The following is a 23,039-nucleotide window of genomic DNA, read 5'->3' on the forward strand; positions in this document are numbered from 1 at the left end:
GCCTTGGAGGAGGGAACAGCCCAGGATGTGTGAACTAGGTCCTTTGACATTCCCTATTCCTATGCACAGCAAGTCAGCTCTTGGTTATCTCCCACGTGATTGCCCATTTGGTCCAGTACCCACAGCGTCTAGGGACTGCCAATAACCAGAGTTGGCCACAGACAAAGCTGGTTAGAAGGAAACAATGGTCTAGCGTACTTCCCACCTTCCCAAATAACATGTTGCCAGTTAAGTAAAGGACCTTGGTGCCGCAGGCAAAGACATCTCCCTGGTAGGGTAGGTGGAACAGGTACTTTTGAACAAGTGGAACGAACATTTGGCTGCATGTCAGCCCTGCTCCATCACCTGATGCAAAACTGTCCCAGGACTGGGGAAAGACAGAGGTATTTGGTTCCAGCATGAGGGGGCAACTTGGTGAATACCTAAAAAGGATAACTGAGTATTCTGAGGATTATGTATTATTTTTATATTACTCAGATCAAGAGTTAACTATATGAGAATCATTCTTATACCCTCTTACAGCTTATTTCATCCAAGAAAAACTGATTCTCACTGTATTCCTGAGGGATGAAGTACTCTAAAAAAATGACCAGGTAAACCACAGAAAAGACAAGAGACCAGAAAGAAGGATCCTTTTAAAATATGTAACAATTAGCAAACTAGAAAAATGAGAAACTCTGATACCTCTCAGAGGATGAGACACAATGAAGAAAAAAACAAAAAAAAAAAAAAAGGAAGAAAAGGTAAATGAATGAATGAAAAACTCAAAGAGGCAAGGTAACAAAGAATTTAAATTATAGTCAAATGTTAGGGTCCCAAACATTAGAATACAAAGCTGAACAAAAGCTCTTTCTGCTTGCTGGGTCCCTAAGAGTCTAAAATGAGGGATTAAAATGGCTTTATTTCAACAGAACACAGTTTGTCATCTGATCTCTGTCTGTGACATGGATAAGAATAAGGAACTTATGGCTGCACTCTTAAGAGGCAACAAATCCCTGAATATTGTGCCTTGTTCACTTAAGGATGGCAAATCACTAATTGCTTGTCAATCGGGAAAAAAAAAGTCTATAGCTTTTATTTTAAAATAAATTTTTTTTATTTTTAATTATTTTTTTTACATTTTTATTTTAAAACAAACTATTTCCAAAAAACACTGCTGCAAGGGGGAACGAGGCAATAGAGGATGGGAGACAGAAGGGAAGCAGAGAAAAGACTCTGAGCCTGCAGTTGTAACAATCAGGCACATTCAGAGAGGCCTTTGCTGTGACACTGTCCGCTCACCTCTACTCACAGGGGAGGAAGCTCAGCAAATGCACTGGGACGTGAGTTAAAGGGTCAAAGGGAAGCATTCCCTTCACAGAAATTCCTAGAAGGTGATATCAATTTGTACTCACTCCAGCAATGTGAGTCCCCCTCCTCGCAACCCAATTTCTAGGGTTCTAACCTAAAAAAGTTAGCAAAGATATAGTCAAAGATTTATACACAAAAAAGTTCATCACAACATCATTGATATTAACAAAGGATCTGAAACAACCAAAATTTAACAGTGTGAGAATGGATAATAAAGCAAGGTAGTTACTGCAAATCTACTTTCCAAGATTTAAAGACACAAGAAATTACTTGTGATACCATGTTAAATGAGGAAAGAAAATTGTATACCAAGCTGTACATATGACTCTCAAGTTTGTTTAAACACGTTACATGTTATATGCATTTTTCAATACCGAAAGGAAATTCATAAACATACCAGCAGAGATTAGCTCTGTGCTACATGGAGGGAAGATGGATTTTCATTCTTTCTTTAGATTCGTCTCTAACAAGCATACACATTACTTTTGTATCAGAAAAAAATTTTATGTTAAAATATGCCCGCCCTAAAATAACTCACTAGAGATAGCAGTTGTCAGTCTTAGAGAAAGGCGTCCAAGGCTGACTCAGAAAACAAAAAGATTCAAACCTACACAGTAACTGCTCTGAAAAGGATGAGAAATCGAGGGTGCCACAGATTAGATGTTTCCTCTACCGCGGCTGCTGGCTCTACATTACTAAGCTTTGCAGGGAGCTCTACTGGAGAAACCATTCCTCCTTCCGCAGCAACCACAGCGTCTTAAACGACCTCCTAACGTGGTCCTCACCTCTCAGTATGAGAATCACAGGGAAAGAGAAAGGAAGAGCCTACTCTCTTGTTTCGGAGGAAGACATTTTTCTTGTAAAGCTGTCAAAATGACTCAAAGTGAGATAGACACAATCTGAAACATAACTCATGAGTTATGTTTTTTTTTAATTTATTTAATGAGTTATGTTTAGGACCCGTGTTATCAATGCCCCTTATTTCTCAAGAATGAATATAAAGCAAGATCTACGACGCCCCCTTGTGGCAAGCCTGACTACGACAATCACTTATCCATCTCCACGGTTCTCCGCCCCGGGCTGTGGGCAGTAACAGCCCCTGAGGAACCTGCCCCCTAATAACCTTAGTGTGTTGAACAAACGGTCCCCAAGGCAGCTGGTACTATTTGTCTTCAAGACTTTCTAGTTTAGATCCCAGAGACACCTGTTCGAGGATGAGTGGGGATGAAAGGGCAGAGGAACAAACTGCAGGGTGTGCATGTGTTGTGGGCCGCTGTCGACAGGCCAAAGCTGTTGGCGGAGGCACACGACGACACCTGCACACATATCATGGGCTGCCACACGGCAGGGACCTATAGCATAAAGATCTCCTTCCCCAAGAGTATTTGCCGATTTTATAAAATTATGAAGAAAAAGGTTTTACATTTACAATCAATGAACTTTGTGCTTAGTTGTTTCATTTACCAGTGTTAGGGCTACCATCACCAACTCGGGCACAATTCCGGAAGAACAGAGCTCTTGTTGAACTCTGGCCATAAAGCTCTTTTTTAAGCTTGTTAAGATCTTGTAAGGTAAGAAAGTTTTCCTAATACTTTATAAAAATACTAACCGCTAATAAGTTGATTCCGTACTCCAAGTGGTGGCCTCACGTTTGGAAAGATGAAACACCACCGTTTTGAACATCGAAACGTATTAATTAGTCTTGGCGTCCCAGGCGTGAAGGGAGATGGAGAAGTCCTCTCAACCTAACCAAATGACGCTGGGAGAGAATTAAGAGCTTAAAAGAGGTCAGTATTGCAAACCTGATGGAACACTGAAGGGACCAGATACTGATTCTGAGAAAAGATAACCTTCCTCTCAGAAAGGGATTAAGCTAAAAACCCTGCCGTTCTGGGCAGGAGGCTTGCAAGAAACAGCGAAAGGGAAAGCTGAGCAAATTATCCAAGTTCTCTTGGGAGATGGTTCTTGTGCTTCTCTGTGCCCCACCCAGGCTGAAGGCCTCTTTCCAGAAAAGAATTCCCTCCAGCGTTAGGGTGAAAACGTATGGCAGGAAGTTGCTGCTTTGGTCCTGAATGTGTAAACGGGAGCATTTTCAAGCATGTGACATAAACCGAAGCAACCCAGATGGGCTGGATCCCAACCAGGTGAGTTACCGCACAGCACTAGGCCAAAGAATTTCTAATTATGAGGTTGAACTGGGAATAGGAATCCGACCCCTTTTCGCCTCTCCAACCTCTAGAAGAACGTTTTTTCTCCTCCTAACCTGACGGGCTTGAAATACTTGACAGCTCCTGTTTGAGATGAACCAACATGCTGGACAGGGAGAAAAAGCATTAAAAACCTGAGTGTCTTGACAAGACACTTCAGGGAGAATCCTTCATTTGTCGCCTGCACAGGGAAAGCAGAAGAGGGAGAGTAAAATGAAGGCCAAGCCTCCCATTTGTCCAGAAAAATAAAATAAGAGGGTGGAGTAAAGAACGCTCACCCTGCCCAACTAAAACTCAAGACCATAAGCTCCCCCTGAAAACAACAGCCTTGCTCCACCAGAAGCATCCTGGGATCAGTACAGGTTAGTATTGTGAGTTGTGTCACCAGGCTTTGACAATGACATTAAAACAGGAAGAGGTGAAATTTTCACCCCTGGCTCCAGCTTCCCAGCTGTCCCAACGTGGAAGGGAAGCAGCCATCACGACAGCTTGATGAGAAGGTCCTCCCCGTATTTCCGGAGCAGCTTCTGGTGGTTGTGGTCCACCGACCACTGCTGGGGCAGGTGCTTGGGCTGCATGGAGTCCAGGAAGTGCTGCCGCCAGCGGCTCTCCAGCTGCATGAGGGAGCGCAGCCCGCCCTGGGTGTGGCGCTGAACCACCTTCAGCCCGTGCGGAATGTAGTTTTCATTGGAGATCCTGTCAGGACACAAAGTACATGGGTCTGAGGGAAACAAGCAGGACAGTAACACAGTGGCTCCAAATGCTATGGGCCAAGATGCTTCGACAGGGGTTACAGAGAGGCTGCTGCATTCCTAAAGCGTTGGTCATTTTGATGCTTTTAAAACCATCCTCTTTCCCATATCTGCCTTTTTAAAAATAGTTTGGACATATAACACACAATCCAGCAGAAGGCATTTGGGGATTCTGATCTATACTTATGGGAAGGCCACTGCATAATGCTCAGCCCCCACCAGAGAGGCCCCGCTGTCTGGCTGATGATGGGTGAAGAATGTTGGTCTTTCACTGACTCCAGGGTTCCCCAGTTACTTCTTTTAAGTTACTCATTCTGAACCATACTCAGTCTTTATATTAGCTGTTCAATCAGCCCGCGTGTTCCAGGTTTTCAGCACAGTGTAACACCTGAATGTAAAATGAAGGTGGTAATATTTCTTCGGTGTCTTCCTTCTTATACAAAGAATGCCAAACCACATCCACAAGACGTGCTTCTGTTGCGATGAAACTCTACCGTGGTTGCTTGGTTGCACAGCTAGTGCTGTTTAATGAGAAGATGAATCCCTGCTTCCTTTCTAACTAAGATAGCTTGTGGACAGTACTGTCAGCTCCTATGAATAAAGGAAGCTCCCTGCCCGGGGCTCAGTTCCTCTCCCTACAATCCATACCCTACTCTCAGTCCTCGCTAACCAGCAGTGTTCGTGCCCCCTGGGTATTTGCAGGGCATTTTCTTATTTAGCTCACAAGCATCCCACTAACTTGCCTAAACTTTCCCCAAACAGCTGTTCTTCTCGGTCCTAGATATCCAAGCCCAGCACCCTTCCATCCAAGTCAGCAAGATGAATTTGTTAGAAAGGTCTGTCACTGAAAGGGCAAGTTTAGCTGTTTTAGGAAATACATTTGGGAATTGGTTAAAGGAGCCAGTCTCATTAATTTGTAATATGACCTTGGTAAGTTACTTAACGTTAACCTCGGGGCATCTAATATAAAACTTGGAAAACAGTTTTAAGAATAAAGTTTAAGAATAATTTTTTAAAATTTTAAAAGATTTTAAAGATATAGGATATGTTAGCAGTTACGAGTAAGAAACTCCTACCTCATAGGGTTGTTATAAGAAATAATTAAGGCAATTTATATAAAGTTTATTAACTTGGTGGAATAGATTAGGATAGCTATACAACATTTGTTCAATAAATATTTTTTGCTATAATTAAGTTCGTGGGGGAAGGCTGTTTTGTTTTTATAACAAAACACTAAGGCAACCAGCATAACTACCAGGATTTGCGACCTTATCAGTTTAATTATTTCAACCCCTGTTACCATTGAAAGAAGTGGCAAGTTGGGAAGCAAAACTATAGCAGGTAGCCCGGAGTTTTTATCATCTGGGCCATGTGCCCATTTATTTCTCAGGACCAAAAAATGCTTCTCATTTAGGGACACTGAATTAAATGATATGAATTCAACTATGTACTGACGCGGAAAGAGAGAGAAAGCAAGCAAGGAAGGAAAAAGGTAAAAAGTAATTTAAATAGTAACAGCAATTCTGGCCAACATCCCATTCAGTAGGCCAACACCCCGGAGTACAGGTGAGACAAGAAACATGAATCCATTTGTCTCAATTCCCACAGACCTAGATAAGGGAAGAGAGGCAAAACCACACACATTGTACTTCACGGGCAACTCCAGAGACTGGAGGATATATATTTTTTAAATTTTATTTATTTATTTATTTATTTTTGGCTATGTTGCGTCTTCGTTTCTGTGCGTGGGCTTTCTCTAGTTGCGGCGAGCAGGGGTCACTCTTCATCGCGGTGCGCGGACCTCTCACTGCTGCGGCCTCTCCCGTTGCGGAGCACAGGCTCCAGATGCGCAGGCTCAGTAGTTGTGGCTCACGGGCCTAGCTGCTCCGCGGCACGTGGGATCCTCCCAGACTGGGGCTCGAACCCGTGTCCCCTGCACTGGCAGGCAGATTCTCAACCACTGCGCCACCAGGGAAGCCCGTGGAGGATATTTTTTGACTCTTATTTTCCTCTTATGAGCTGACCTGAGGATTTACTTCTGCAGAGAATGTATAAGGTACAACTCCAGTGTCCCTGAACTCTCCTGCTAAGCATGAAAATGGCTGGACATAAGTATATGACCTCGAAGGGTCAAGGATAGAAGGCAAGTCTCCTGTGGAAAGTAAATTAGCAAACAGATTGCTCTATCCCACCCGCATGGTATCTTAAGCCACAGAGACTCAATGGGGTAAGCACGAGGCTGCGCACTGCGCCTGGACGACCACTGCTCCCTTCCTGGCAAGCATTCTCACTGAGTAGTCGGGGTTAAGTCACTGGACTAGTCCTCAATGCCCTCTGAGCAGGACTGTAGATCGTACCTGGTCTCCAGGCTGGCAGCCTCCTGAAGCATCTCCTCTGTGACCGTGTCTGTGTGATAAAACTCTCTGAGCGCCTGCAGCAGCTCCTCCTTTCGGTGCTCAGGCAGACCTTCTGCGTTGAGCAGGGCCCTGGCCCCAGAACGCACCTGCCGGCGCTCAGGATCTTCCAGCAGGCGCAAGCCCTCCTCGGAGCCAGTGGGGGCCTGGAACTCCCTGGCCAGCTGCTGCTTCAAGTGGTTGTCATAGTAGTTGGAGATGGCGTGGCAGGAGGTGCAGAGCAGCAGCACATCGTGGGAGTTGTGGTCCTTCATCTCGATGGGAAAGTGCTTCCGGTACTCATGCGGAATCACGTTCTTCCTAAAGAGGCCAAACAGAAGGCAATGCTCATTAGCACACGACACAGAACATACACGGAGTCGGCAGGCAGGCAGGCAGGCTACTAGCGTTCTGATCTGGGCCTAAACACTCCTGAGGAGCTTGGGTCCCACAGCCCAGCAGAGGTGACATTAAGGCCATACCACCTATTCCACTCTTGGCCCACCTACATACAGGCCTTGGGTTCTCCTCTCCTTGAAGTGAGTGCAGGCCACCGGCGGTCAGACTCCTCTGGCAGGCCAGGGGCAGGGAGAGGCTAATAACAACCTTTGGGAAGGCTGTGCTCCCAGAAGGAAAAGTATCAAGGGAGAATCATGAGGACACAGAGAGAAAGGCAGCTTCCTAAGGAAGGAAGGTCTCCGTTCCTTCATGAGCAAAGGGAACGACTCTCTTCATGGCAAACTGTTATCGAGAAGAGTGCTTCATTCCGGAAACTAAGAACTGGCTCAGGAGGGGCAGAAGCCACTACAGCAAGGCCAGGCAGAGTGCTGAAGCTCTTGAGGACACCGGGATGCCCCCTGGGGACAAGTCTCCCAGCCAAAGTAGGCAGACTGAGTCAAGCCCGCCAAGGGCTCTGCGTGTGGCTTGAAGGACAATTTCCAACAGGGCAGCCCAGCCCACACTCACCGAATGTATGAGTCTTTCTTGCCACACACTACACACAGGTTTTCTTTAACCATCAAGTAGTAGTCTCCCGGGGATTCAGGTCTCCCCGCAGGTTCAAACTGTAGCTTGACCACAAAAGGCTCTTCACTCACCAGCTCTTAGAGGAAAGAAGCAGTGTTAGTGTATGACTGTCCACCTCTCCCACAAGGAAGAAGCACCACCTCGGTTGTTCTCTGCTGTATCCTGGCAGAGATCTCTATTTCTGGGTTCTGAACAGCCCCATCCCACGTGTCTCTAGGTCTCTCTGCCTTCTATCCATCCCATCCCTCTGCCTTATCTCATGCCCACTCCGGTCAGTGCCTGCATGCACCTAATTATAAGTCTAATATGACAGGTGAATCTCAAACCTCCAATGCCTTTGTCCAGGTACCACTGAGCTTTTCTTCGATCACAAGTGCAGAGGGGCTGTCCGTCAGGGGCGTGGAGAAAGCAGTTATCATAGAGGGGTGATTTTCTGTGGGGAAGGGAGAGAGAAATCTAAAACTGGGAGCTAACTATTGATCAAGGTACCAGTTGCCTTCCTATATTGAGTGACCCAAACTATTCAACACTAGGGTCAAACATTACATTTTTGGGAAAAAAAAAAAAAAAACGTGGCAAGAAATCATGTTTATTCCTCCATCTGCACTGGGCTAGGAAAGAGAAATTAAAATGAATCAGTTTATACTATTAGTTTTTATATTCATAGGTTGGAACATTAGAGAGTGAGTTGGGTAGTGTTTACGTAGTTCTATCATGAAAGCATGCAGGAACAGAACACCAGGAAAACTTCCCTGTAGAGTAATCATTGGATTAACAAAGTAAATTAAAATGAAAGAACTTCAAGCTAAAGTAATGGGTGCCACGTGGATTTATTTCTGGCTCATCTGCAATAGTTGCTTCAATTTAATCACACAATTCCTAAAGGCACTTTACTATAGGGACCAAACTTCCACTCCAAAGTACTTATTAGTCATCCTTCTGCAGTAGAGGCATAAGGTGTACAGGAAAATTCCCATTGGCTAGAGAATTAACATCGGCTTAGGACTGGATGCCATTCCAAATAATCAAATGCCAAATGAACAAGAGGTCAGATGATGCACGTCTCCTGAAAAGCATGAGGCACTTCATTTTACCTTCACAGCTGTCCTGAAGCAAGCAAGGAATAATAATTATGCCCTCACTTATAACTGGAAAAGTACAGGTCTAAGGTCACATCAAGGTCAGTGACAAAGCTAGGTTAAGCTCTCCTCTTTTTCACTCCAACTGCCCACAAATAAAAAAGTAGAAGAAGGGCAAAAGGAAAAAATATACAAGTAAATCAAAGGATAGCTCCAAATGTCCTTGAAGGAAAGGAAAAATAGAATTAATCCTTGGAGAGCCTCTGCCGCCTTACCGCACTAGCCTTCTCCCCAGAGCCAAGGTAAGGCATCATGCCTTTTGCTGGAAGCTGGGCCTTGGGCTCTACTAGACATGGAACAACTCAGTTACCTGGCAGAATAGCCCACCCCAAGGGGCTTTCTTTTATGTTTTCTGGGGTCTCTCCCTTGGTGGTTGCCTGGCATCATTCCATCGGTCTTCGGCTTCTTATTTCTTGGCTTCTGCTGAGATTCTGTTGCTTCCCCATTAACCTCCTCTCCCAATCTGCTAATTCCTTTGCTTCGGAATGGGATATCTACCACATCCTGACATTTCTCCAAGACTTTTCTCCAGCCAATGAAGTCATCATTTTCTTCTAGAGTTGAATTCCTAGAGAAAGGGTATCCAAGAAGATGGAGAAAGAGAGCCACTGAAATCTGGGCATCCCTGGCAGCATAAATTACCTGAAGAGAAAAGTCAGAGATCAGTGGAATCCGGAAGGCAAACCAGAGAGAGCAACTTCAAAATTAATCGCCAAGACACAGACAACTTTTAGGTTCCAATTCAAGATGTACAGTAACCCAGGCACCATGTACTCCTTAAAACCTTTTAATTACAAAACAATTCAAATGATACAAAAACAAATCAAATAGTATAATGAATCCTCACGTTCTCTATGTTTTTAACTAACATAGCTAAAATAATGACCTACTCTATGTGCTCAAAATTCCTAATCTATATAAATCAGTGAAGTTTCTTTCTATCTGCTACCAAACCTGCTGGACAGATTTTTCTCAAGTTTGGGGTAGGGTAGTTACCACAGGTCTGACAACTTCACTTTGGAAACTGTCATCATCTAGAAAACTGAAACCAAGATTCATTAAGAGGCCTGTGTGACTATTGATCAGAAACAAACTGCTGTACATATTAATACAATGTGTAAAACAAGGAAAACAGTTTCAAACATGGACCTCAAATCAAAAGTCACAAGGGCCCACTTCTGGAATTTATGTATTTATTAATAGTAAGTCATTCACCCAGGCAACTAGGCACAGGCAAGCTGGTCATAAATAAAAGTTGTCAAAACTATAATTAATAGCTCTTCCCAACAAAGCATGTGAGGACTTTAAAATTCCTTTAATTCACCTTTAATAATCAAGCCTGGTAAATAACACTATTAGTATGGATTTTTTGTGTGTGCTTTTAGAATAATAGAAAAAAAGAATAGAAAAATAAGGTTTGGGTAAAATTCTCCACCTAGACCCAACCATCTACATCTCTGTCAGCAAGTTGTCTCCCACAGGAAAAGAGGGTGCTTGAACGTGAAGAGTTCAGAATGATTTTTAACAAATTATTTCCAAATGATAAGGAATCCAAGGCACTTTTCAACAAATGGTGCTGGAACAACTGGATGTCCACATGCAAAAAGATAAAGTTGGAATCCTACTTCACACCACACACACAAATTAACTCAAAATGGATTATGAACCTAAGTGTAAGAGCCAAAACATAAGACTCTTAGATGAAAACATAGGAGGGACTTCCCTGGTGGCACAGTGGTTAAGAATCTGCCTGCCAATGCAGGAGACACGGGTTCGAGCCCTGGTCCGGGAAGATACTACATGCCGCGGAGCAACTAAGCAACTAACCGTACTGAGCCTGTGCTCTAGAGCCTGCAAGCCACAACTACTGAAGCCCGCACACCTAGAGTCAATGCTCCGCACAAGAGAAGTCACCGCAATGAGAAGCCCGCACACCACAATGAACAGTAGCCCCCGCTCGCCACAACTAGAAAAAGCCCACGCACAGCAACAAAGACCCAACACAGCCAAAAATAAATAAGTAAATAAATTTATTTAAAAAAAAAAAAGAAAACAGAGGAGTACATGTTCATGACCTTGGGTTAGGCAATGATTTCTTAGATATGACACCAAAAGAAAAAAGAAATAAAAGAAAAAATAGATAACTGGACCTCATCATAATTAAAAGCTTTCATGCTTTAAATGATCCCATCAAGTAAGTGAAAAGACAATCTGCAGGAAATGGGAGAAAATATTTATAAATTATATATCTGATAAGGGATTAGTATCCAGAATACATAAAGAATACACACACACACACACACACACACACGTCTTTTAAAATTCAACAATTTAAAGACAAACAACACAATTAAAATGTGAGCAAAGGATCTGAACAGACATTTCTCCAAAGAAGATATACCAATAGCCAATAAGCACATGAAAGATGCTCAGCATCATTGGTCACTAGGGAAATATAAATCAAAACCACAACGAAATACCACTTCACACCTACTAGGACTGCTCTAATCAAAAAGATGAATAATAATAAATGTTGGTAAGGTTATGGAAAATTGGAACCTTCATATATTGCTGCTGGGACTATAAAATGGTATGGTTGCTTTGGAAAATAGTTGGGCAGTTCCTCAAAGAGTTAAACATAAAGTTACCATATGACTCAGCAATTCCATCCTAGGTATTTACCCAAGAGAACTGAAAATGTATGTCCACATAAAAACTTATACACAGATATTCATAGTGGCTTATTCATAACAGCTAAAAAAATGAAAGCAACCCAAATCTCTACCAATTGATAAACGAATAAACAAAATGTGGTCTATCCATACAATGAAGCATTATTTAGCAATAAAAAAGAAATGAAGTACCAATAGATGCTACAACATGGATGAACCACAAAAACATGGTAAGTGAAGAAGCCAATCCAAAAAAACCACATACTGTATGATTCCATTTATATGAAATGTCCAGAACAGGCAAATTTATAGAGACAGAAAGTAGATTAGCGGTTGCCGAAGGCTGGGGTGTTGGGGAGGTGAGATGGGAAGTGACTGCTAATGGGTATGGGGTTTCTTTTGGGGTGATGAAAATGTTCTAAAACTAGATTGTGGTGATGGTTACACAACTCTGTAAATATACTAAAATCCATTGATTGTATACTTTTTTTTTTTTTTGGCCACATTGCATGGCTTGCAGGATCTTAGTTCCCCAACCAGGGATCGAACCCGGGCCCCCAGCAGTGGAAGGGCAGAGTCCTAACCACTGGACCGCCAGGGAAGTCCCTGACTTGTATACTTTAAATGGGTGCATTTTATTGTATGTAAATTACATTTCAATAAAACTATTAAAAGAAAGGAAGGAATGAACCTACCAAGGCACAAAGAAGTAACTTACTCAGGGTCGCAGCAAATCTGAAGTAGCTTTAGAAAAAACAAATCAGATAACTTGATTCCCAGAACTCTCTCACAGGGTAATATTAATCCTAAGATACTAACTATTGCTAACGCTTTCCATTAACAATGTTTTGGGGGATTTCCCTGGCGGTCTGGTTGTTAAGACTGCGCTTCCACTGCAGGGTGCATGGGTTGCCCCTGGTCGGGAACTGGGATTGCTGCATGCCATGTGGTGCGGTCCAAAAAAAAAAAAACAAAAAACCACAACACAATGTTTTAGAAGGATGAACAAACTAAGCAAACAAGAGAAGGTTGAAACCTAGGCCTGTAGGGGGTAGTAAGCAAAAAATCCAAAAATCAAATTAATCTGAGCCACAAAGAATGGCAAAGTATAAAGAATGCGAGGCACCAGGTATCTATAAAAGCAATGATACAAGGTGAAAACAGGAGGATCAGGTGACAGTCTCTGTAAATAACACTTACAACCCCAGATCTCCTCTCTTACGGCATAGGGACAGGCAATTACTCCTTCCCTGACCCAAAAGAGTAGAAGTTTGTAGAACCAAAACTAAAATGGAGTCACTTATGTCAGAGACAAAATGGAGGTGGCCAATGCAGGCGCATTAAAGAAAATGAAACTTTATTTAACATAACTTGCAGGAATTTACAGCTCTCCTCAGAAATCAGCAGAGGATATCAGTCAATCTCCAAACACTGAGTCTGTTCATGCCATCTTCAGACTTCCTTATTCCCCTGTCTCAGCTATCCTGATCCAAATAAGGAAGAAGACCACTAGGCAAACAATCAGCTGAAAAAGCCAAAAATCTTCCACATTTACCCAATGAAAACCCTTTAGTCTGTGAGCTACTTGAAACTCATTGCTCCCATGGCCTTGAGTTTCCCAGCTTGCAGGTCAAAACTGTTGCAATAAACTCATATTTCTGCTTTGTTTTACTCAGTGGGCAGAGTTTGGGTTTTGACAAGTTTAAGTCATATAGTGGCTAAATCACAGAGGATCTGGACCTGGTAATACCAGGCATGGCAGAGGCTGGGGGCAAAGTGTCACCAGGAAAAAGGGGGATTATGGGAAAACCTACATATTAAATGATAAGACTACCGTCACCTTCTCTCCCACTCAGCTACCAGAATATAGGCTGTGGGGCTGATACCTCCTGGGCAGAAGAGTAGGAGATTCATGTCTGGAGAAACTGAGTGGCCTGAGAGAAAAGACTTACAGTTACTGACATTTGACTTTAATTTATATTAATAGTTATTGATAATAAAACTCGCTAGTCAAAAATACCTGGCCATATGCTTTGTGCTCTCATTCCTTTTTTTTTTTTTTTTTTACCAGTACGTGGGCCTCTCACTGCTGTGGCCTCTCCCGTTGCGGAGCACAGGCTCCGGACGCGCAGGCTCAGCAGCCATGGCTCATGGGCCCAGCCGCTCCGCGGCATGTGGGATCCTCCCGGACCGGGGCATGAACCCATGTCCCCTGCATCGGCAGGCGGACTCTCAACCACTGCGTCACCAGGGAAGCCCTCATTCCATTTTTTTAAATGTCAAATTTAAATATTATTTTCTGTATTTTACAAAATCTCATTAAGCATTATGTTTATAATTAGAAAAACAAGAATTTTAAAATGAAGAATGAATAAGAGTCTTTGGAAATTCTCACAATAATATGGATCACAAATTTGGTTTCAAATTTGGTAGCAATTAACTTTTTGTTCCCAATGTTTTATTTGAAAGATTTCAAACCTAAGGAAAAGTTAAAAGAATGATAATTGACATTCACGATTGTCAACATTTGCTTTATCTCTTTATAATACAATACATACACCACACAAATACTTTTTTTTGGGGGGGGAGCTGAACACTTTTCAAAATTAAGTTGCAGTTATTATGATATTTACTTCATCCCTAAATACTTTAGTGTGTATCTTCTAAGAACAAGGACACTCTCCTACATAATCACAACACCATTATCACACCCAAGAACTTTAACAGTTGTATTCTAATGTCTCCAACAGTCCCAAAGATGTCTTTTACAGATGTTGCAGGATTCAGAAATTTCAGAATTTTATTTAGAATTTTTAGCATTATTTACAGAATTATGTAACCTTTATCACAGTCAATTTTAGAACATTTTCAGCAGCCCAGTAAGAAAACTTATATCCTTTACCAGTCATCCCCCACTTCTTCCAGTCTTAGGCAGCCACTAATTTATTTTTTGTCTCTATAGATTTGCCTGTTCTGAATATTTCATATAAATGGAATCATACAATATGTGATCTTTTGTGACTAGCTTCTTTCACTTAGCGCAATGTTTTCAAGACTCATCCATGTTGTAGCTTTTTATTGCTGAATAATATTCCATTGTATGGCTATACCGTATTTTATTTACACATTCATTAACCGATAGATTCAACTGGTGCTTTAATGTCTCCTTTGTAAACAAAAATGGATAGCTAAGGATCTAAACATTTTAGAAAAATCTTTAACGTGGAAGACAAAGACCAAATCAAACATTTAAATTAGAAATTCAGAGTAAAAAGAGGCAATGCAGGAAAGAGAAGAAAACTTCAGAAATCTTCAATACTCTAAGATAACAGAAGCTATGATATCCATTAAACAAAAATGCAAAGTTATTTTAAAAGTGAATATTGAGAAAAGACCAGGAGCTCTTACGACTTAATATGATAGGAAATTAAAAGTTGATTGGAATACTGAAAGATAAACTTGAGGACATTTCCCAGAAGGTAAAAAAAAATAGAGAGATGGAAAATCAAAGAGAAAATATTTTACTAAGAAAATTAGAGGATCAATTCAAGGGATTCAATATAGAATCTAGAAACAAAAAAGAGGGAAATTTTCCAAGAAATAGTATGAGAATAATTCCCTGAACTGAAAGACATGAGCTTACAGACCGAAAGGGTCCACTGAATTGTAAAACTATAATGAAACATGGCCCGCACTATCATCATGAATTTGAAAAACTAAGAATAAAGAGACTTTCCAGAAAGAAAAACAAGTCACATACTCAACATCAACACTGGAAGCTACAAGGAGCATTGCCTTCAAAGTTCTGAAGGAAAATGATTTCCACCCTAAAATGCTATCCCTCAGCTGAACTATCAGTTAATAGAGAGGGAAACTAATATCTTTTCAGACATGCATGGTGTCATAAATTAACTCCCCATGCTCCTTTCCTCAAGAAGCTATTTTGAATGTACTCCACCAAGATAAGAAAGTAAAAAGACATGATATTTTTAAAACAGAGGATCTACTATAGAAGAGAGGTGAAGGGAATTCCCAGGTTGACGGTAAATGCACATTTCAGGCTGAGAGTTGGGCAGCGGGGCTGGAGTGCACCAGTCCTGAAAGGAGCAGGATGACAGAGCTCTAGCTCCAAGGGAAAATGAAATGAGTAAGTTACCTGACTGTGTCTGAAGCAGCAGAAAGGAGATCGCTACATAGTTCTGTTAGAGTCTGGGGATGAAACAGTTAACAGTTATATAGAAAACTAAGCAAACAAAAATATAAATTACTACTCCTGGGAAAACAAAAAGTTGTACAAGGAAAAAACATTTACTTTAGTCAGTTTGCTATGTGGAGCAGCTATAAATAATATCAATATAAGTAGATATTAACCTGATAAAAATGATGATTTACCTCTATTGGGAGCATGGGGAAGGGAATAAGTATCTGTCTGGGGATACAGGAATTGCAAGAGTACTATACTAAATCATGTCTTCCACAGCAAGAATCAAAAGATAATATGTAAAATAAGAAAGAGTACTATATGCATGTAATTTTAAAAGATAATGGTAATTACCAGAAAGAAACGAAATCAGTTGCCTCTGAAAAGAAGGAAGAGTAATTAGGAATGGGGGAGGAAGGCAGGGAACTACTGGCTGTTTCTTTTTTTTTTTTTGCAGTACACGGGCCTCTCACTATTGTGGCCCCTCCCGTTGCGGAGCACAGGCTCCGGACGCGCAGGCTCAGCGGCCATGGCTCACGGGGCCCAGTCACTCCACGGCATGTGGGATCTTCCCGGACCGGGGCATGAACCCGTGTCCCCTGCATCGGCAGGTGGACTCTCAACCACTGCGCCACCAGGGAAGCCCAGCTGGCTGTTTCTTATAATAAGTCTTATAACACTTTGGTTTTTTAAGTTATGCATTTGTATTCATGACAAAAAAATTTACATTTTCTGAAATGCCTGGCATATAGTAAATGCTCCAAAAAAATAGAATGGGGACTCTTACCCTTTTATCTAAGTAGCATCTACATTATTATAGAGCATTGTTCTTGGGTATCATCAATGAGGCTATTTTAAGGCATTTCTGCCCAACACATATCATCTTTGAGGATTAGAATTTTTTAAATAATTATATTTCACAAGCAATGACTCTTCCACTCTTCAACTACTCTGATAAGAAGTACCTGGTCCTCAGTAAGATTCTCAGCATCCCAGTTGCTGCAACGAAGCAGAAGGGACTTGTCAAGGGGAAAGTTCAAAACAGTCTCAGCGAGTGATTTCAGGCTAAGCCCATTAGAGAGCAAATTGTTTCTACAAGAAATAAATAAAATCATGTGTCAAAAATGGGAAAGGACAAGAACAGGCAAATCAAAAAAGGTATACAAATGGCCAATAAACAAATGACACATAATTTCACTACATCAAACCAAATAAAAAGTATATACAATTTTAAAATCTAGCAGATTACAAAGATTTTTTAAAAATAACTATATCTAGTATTGCTGGAACATGAAGAATCACCATCTAGTCTAAAATTTGTGCACTGAACATTTGTATAACCTTTATGAAAAACAGTTTGTCAGTAAATAGCTATCAAATTTTGAACATGAAAATTCTGTGATTCAATAATTCCACTTCTAGTAATTGATCCTAAGACAAATGTACATAAAACAATCTTCATTACAGCACTGTTTATAGTAGCAAAGAACTGGAACATCCTCAATAGAAGACTGGTTAAATATCCATGCAATTAAATTCCATGTCGCTATTAAAAATAAGGATGTAGATCTATATTGATGTGAAAAAATGTCCATGATGTATTAGTTAAGTAACAAGAGATTATGAAAGAAAACATCATATGAACTCTTTATATTTATATATATATATATATATACACTATACAATAAATGTGTGTATGTGATTCTAGGTATGTGAGAGAGAGGAAGCATAAAGAGTTAACTAGAAGGATATTAATCAAATGTTAGTGATGTTATCTCTGGGTGTGGGGTTTGGGGTGATCATAAATCTTTATATTTTATATATATATATATATATTTTGGCTGCATTGGGTCTTCGTTGCTGCACGCAGGCTTTCTCTAGTTGCAGCAAGTGGGGGCTACTCTTCGTTGTGGTGTGCAGGCTTCTCATTGCAGTGGTTTCTCTTATTGCGGAGCAGGGGCTCTAGGCGTGCGGGCTCACCAGTTGTGGCACATGGGCTCAATAGTTGTGGCTCACCGGCTTTAGAGCGCAGGCTCAGTAGTTGTGGTGCACGGGCTTAGTTGTTAGTTTCATGTGGGATCTTCCTGGACCAGGGCTCGAACCCATGTCTCCTGCATTGGCAGGAGGGTTCTTAACCACTACACCACCAGGGAAGTCCTACATTTTTTATATTTGAATTGGCTAGTGTTTGTGTATTACTTTTCAAATTTGAAAAATATGATAAGGCTACTTTCATTGAGGGTGCGAAGGTACAATAAAATCAAATAATCTTCTGCTCTTCAAACACTTTCTGATTCAAATAGCTGCAGAGTGGTGAAAAAAATTAATTTACCCAAGGATTGGAGAGTCCAAACAAGGGCTAATGTAAAAGTAAGAACACACCAGTCTACAAAACTGGAGCTGACTTGCTGGTTACCAAGTGAGAGACGAGAGGTTTTAGAGGAGGAAGCTTGGAGGTGGAGGTTCACATCAGTGTTACTGTTACAACATGCACGATTCCCTCAGGTACTGTGGAAAATGAAATCATTATAATGATGAAGAAAAGGAAGTCCTTCGTTACAAAAACAAGCAGTAACTTGATGGATTTCATCACCCCCAAAAGGCAGCACTGACTAAAAAGTTAAAAAAAAAAGGTCCAGACACACTTAGGTAAAATATGTAAGGTCGTGGTTCAATTAATGGAAATTAAGAATTTGGGGGAGACAAACTTCTTTCCTTTTATTTTAAATTTTTAAAATCTTTTAATGCTTTCCTTTATATTAGTAATTACAATAGCAATGAATGTTTATTGTTAAAAATTCAGACAACAGAGAAGAGTAATGGGTGAAAAGTGAAAGCCCTCCACCCCCCACTTCCACTCCTCAGGAAGAATGACCCTTATGAGTATATTGTGTCCCCTCCAGACCTTTTTTACAGACAAACAAAAAAACAGATGGTTAGATGGAGAAGCAGATATAGTTTCTTGGTATTTGTTTTGTTTTTTATTCTGCAACTTGCTCTATCACTTAATTTATCAGGGACCTCCTTCCCTGACAGTAAGCACAAATGTGCTTATTACATTCTTTCTAACAGCTGTGCAATTTATCAAGCCTGGGTATTCCATAATCCTTGAAATCATCACCCTCATTGAAAGACAGCACTTAGTTTTTCGTTACTTAATTCCATTTAGGTCATTAGTCTTTTATTTGTTTATTTATTTTTGGCTGCACGGGGTGTTCATTGCTGTGCACAGGCTTTCTCTAGTTGTGGGGAGTGGGGGTTACTCTTCGTTGCGGTGTGCGGGCTTCTCATTGCAGTGGCTTCTCCTGTTGCGGAGCACGGACTCTAGGCGCGTGGACTTCAGTAGTTGTGGCGCATGGACTCAGTTGTTCCGCGGCATGTGGGATCTTCCCGGACCAGGGCTCGAACCCGTGTCCCCTGCATTGGCAGGAGGATTCTTGACCACTGTGCCACCAGGGAAGCCCCATTAGTCTTTTTTTAAACGTCCTATTTGGGAAGGGTTCACATTTTTTGAGGATGGATTAAAAACAAGATGCCACCTTTGCTACTTCAAAGTTTCACTAGGAAAAGTTCCAAAATCATATACAATAATCTCAATAATAAACTATCTTCTGCTAACATATAATAAAAATATAGAGAGTATGAAGAAAAGAGGACAGCATTACCAAGAAAATCTGTGCTCCTCTCCAAAGTCAAATGAAAGTAACTACTTACAGCAAACACCAGGAGCAGCCTATGGCTAAAAGCTGAGTATAGTTCTTGCACTATAATGTCAAATTTCTTCTACTATATGTCAAAAAATTTTAATTTTACTTCTAAAGTATCCAATAATAAAATAAGAATGTTTAAAATTTTAATAAGATTTCATTAAAAATGAAGAAGCCTGATAAATGCTTCATTCTTATTTCTAGAGAAGTTCATGGTCATATTCAGCTTTGGCCAAATTTTGTATTTTGACACTTGGCCATTCTGCATTTAGCCAGATAAGTAAGGGCACTTCTAATTTCTATATACTCATAGAGAGGACTGTAAATGGATAGAAAGAGATCTGGAAGGCCAAACCAATCAGATCATGGTGGTGCTATAGGTGGTGGTGATGACGATGATGATGATATGGACAGTAATAGTTGAAATTTACACAGCACTCTCTACATGTCAAACACCATTTCTAAGTTCTTTACATAGTTTAACTCATTTAATCCTCACACCGATCCTATGAGATGGGAACATTATTATTTCTACTTTTCAGATGAGGGAACTGAGGAACAGTGAGGCTTAGTAACTTGCCAAAGGTCACGTAGCTGGTAAGAGGAAGACTGGGACTCCCACCCACACAGCCTGCTCTGGAGTCAACCCCTGGCCACTATACACATGGCCTCTAATAGCAGAGTAACAGCAGGCAGCTCTAGGGAGGCAGCACCAGAGGAAGGAGGGCCTGACGAAAGGCGGCCTTCGCTGCTATACTCCAAATACTTTTACAGAGCTAAAAGAATTTTACAGTAAATATTTCAATGTATTACTTGGAAAAAAATGGATACTTCATTTATAAGAGTTTTTTTTTTATAAGAGTTTCATTTACACAAGCCAAACTACTAAACTAAACTAAAATTTCATTTACTACCAAAAAATTATGATAAGCATAGATTTTAATCAGGCCTTCTCTTAGTTTATCAAATCCTCCAACCCTTCAATATCAGTGGCAGGGAGAAAGGCAGGGAGAGAGGCTGTTTCAGTCCACACTATTAAAATGAGGACCTGCATATATACATGAGAAGGTAACTGCAGCTTCCTTAAACAGGGTAGAATTTCCATAGGAATAGAATTCCAAAGGAAAGGAAAATCTCTTCCTCTCAGTAAAGCATTAGGGCTACCATCATTCTGGGCCGAAAGCAGGGTCTGCACATTCAAATGTTGATCAGGATGAGCTGGGTGTGACAGCTGGGAGGGGTGGGGATTCTGGCAAATTGAACAAAGCATGCTCATCTAAGAGGATGCTTCCAGCCAGCTGCTGCCGTCTAGAACTACTGACCTAGCGTAGCCAAATCACCTAATTTTTCAAGAGAAGCCAGGAATACAGGTTTTTACATTAAATCTTCTGAATTTAAACTAAAATCTCCCCAAAATATCATGCAGGACAAAAACAAAAACAAAAAATCTGCAACTCTAATTTGCCCAAGGAGCCCATCAGTTTACAGCCTGTAGCTTATAGAGACACCTTATTAATGTTTCATCTAAAAAGACCAATTCTAGGTAACTAAAGTTTTCCCAGAAGTTGGAATATTTCCTCACAAATTCAATATGCATCTCAGAAGCCTCTAAGCTTCTAAAGAATTTTAGAGGCTTCATTACTGAGTCTCAGTAATCTACAACCCTTGCTAAAATATTTGCCCCCCAGCTACAGGAGTTCCAGTATTCATACAAACCATACCTCTGCCTCATGGCTAGGTATCTGAGGTCCAGGCACCCCTTAACGACGAGGCCATAATCTTGCAGGAGCTTGCTGGCATCTTCTGAACATCCTACTCCAACTTTTAAAATCGTGCCATCTGCCAAAACGTCCAGTAACGTTTTCGGTAGTGCCCTTCCTCCACAGATCAGCTTGGGCAAGCGAACCAAGGCACAGAAGCCACTTGGACAGGCCATTTGAAGGAGTGACAGAGGACTGGCTTTGCCTTCCGAATTCACCTGTAACAGAGGAAAACAGGGCCACAGTTCACACCCCAGCATAGGACCAAGTACAACATGAAAGTCTGGCAAAAAAGTCTAAGAGGTACAGTCTTAATTTCCCAGAGGGAACAACTGACCAGAGTTTGCCTCAAACCTAACGATGAGCCTTTGCTAACGAATGCAATGGACTCTAAGAAGCAGCGGCCTAAACAGAGGTTACCGGGGGCCCAAACATGAGCCTGAAATGAGCAGGCCATATAAATAGTGACCAGCTGACACAGAGCAGTGCTGGGACACACATTGGCAGAGTCATGTGAGACACACTGGTTTTAAAAAGCTAAGGGAATAAAAGGCTAAGGAGCAGAGCGCCAAATGATGATGTACTCTTTTCATTTTCTAGACTCTTTAATATACATGTTAGTAACTTGACTCATTTACTTGTCATCACTGCCTCAAGATCCGACTTTTATTTTTATTTTTTTGCGGTACATGGGCCTCTCACTGTTGTGGCCTCTCCCGCCGCGGAGCACAGGCTCCGGATGCGCAGGCTCAGCAGCCATGGCTCACGGGCCCAGCTGCTCCGCGGCATGTGGGATCTTCCCGGACCGGGGCACGAACCCGTGTCCCCTGCATCGGCAGGCGGACTCTCAACCACTGCGCCACCAGGGAAGCCCAAGATCCGACTTTTAAAAAGAGGTAGGAAATACAGTACCATCAGTAAGTGGTACCTGCCAATATAATAAATCGTAGTAGCACAGAGTGCTTTCTCAGCATTTTATGGTCACAAATGCTGTTCATAAAAAAAATGTATATTGAGCATAAGCTAGGATTCTGATATCTAAAGAAATGAAAATAACTTTATATTTTAACTGATCTAGTTTTAATCTTTTTGATGTAATAGATAAATTGGAGAAAGTGCTTAAAGCTAAGGAAATTATTCCCAGAAAAATTTACATTAATTAAAGGTTCCCTAAAGCTATCCACGGAACCCAGGTTAAGCATCCAATAAATTCCAATCCTTCTTATTTTCCAGGAGAGGAAATTTAAGGGCTACAGATGAAACAGTTTGACTAAACATGCAGAGATAATGGCAAAGTCAGAAGTGGAACCCAAATTTCCCAATCTGTACAACAGAGAAGAAACAGTCAAGATCAAGATCATGAAGAGCTGCTGTTAAAAACAAAATTGGGAGGGACTTCCTCCTCGACTTCTACTTCAGTGCTAAGTAAAACCACGGTTTAACTCAGAAAAGCTTTAGGATTCCCCTTCTCAGGCATTGTTTTATCATATCCTCAAATGGAAACATGCCAGTTTGATTTCCAAAGTGTCTATTTCTTGGATCAACAAGACCCAGAAGAAACTTGACTACTGGTTCCTATTCTATAACAATTCATCTGGATGTGGCCAAATCACTTTTTTTTTTTTTTATTAAAGCGTAATTCCCTCCCTCTATAATACTGGCTCTCTCCAAGAAAAAGCAGAAAATCTCTACTTCTAATATTTAGCACTGCTAATTTGACATAATACTCACTGCTAATTCCTAAGGCCAGATCTTTGAAAATCTTTTCAGTCAAGTTCCGTTGTCTAAAATACATTAAATAAATAGCTAGCTAGCTAGATAAGTTGTCCTTT

At 41.2% G+C, this 23,039-nt stretch overlaps 1 protein-coding gene across 1 annotated transcript in view; it reads right to left on the bottom strand.

Annotated features, from left to right (window-relative positions):
- Nucleotides 1-1,157: 1,157 nt before the first annotated feature.
- Nucleotides 1,158-23,039, bottom strand: part of EXD2 (exonuclease 3'-5' domain containing 2) — a 59,708-nt gene continuing 37,826 nt past the window's right edge. The window contains exons 3-9 of the mRNA XM_082649505.1: nt 21,169-21,425; nt 16,706-16,832; nt 9,178-9,509; nt 8,055-8,161; nt 7,669-7,804; nt 6,667-7,023; nt 1,158-4,253 (exon numbers count right to left, since the gene is read on the bottom strand). Coding sequence (XP_082505631.1) covers nt 4,037-4,253; nt 6,667-7,023; nt 7,669-7,804; nt 8,055-8,161; nt 9,178-9,509; nt 16,706-16,832; nt 21,169-21,425 — 1,533 coding nt within the window. The 3' untranslated portion in view covers nt 1,158-4,036. The remainder of the gene's footprint in view (nt 4,254-6,666; nt 7,024-7,668; nt 7,805-8,054; nt 8,162-9,177; nt 9,510-16,705; nt 16,833-21,168; nt 21,426-23,039) is intronic.

The sequence above is a fragment of the Grampus griseus genome, assembly GCF_964374135.1.
Source record: "Grampus griseus genome assembly, chromosome: 2".
In the NCBI taxonomy this organism is placed as follows: Eukaryota; Metazoa; Chordata; class Mammalia; order Artiodactyla; family Delphinidae; genus Grampus; species Grampus griseus.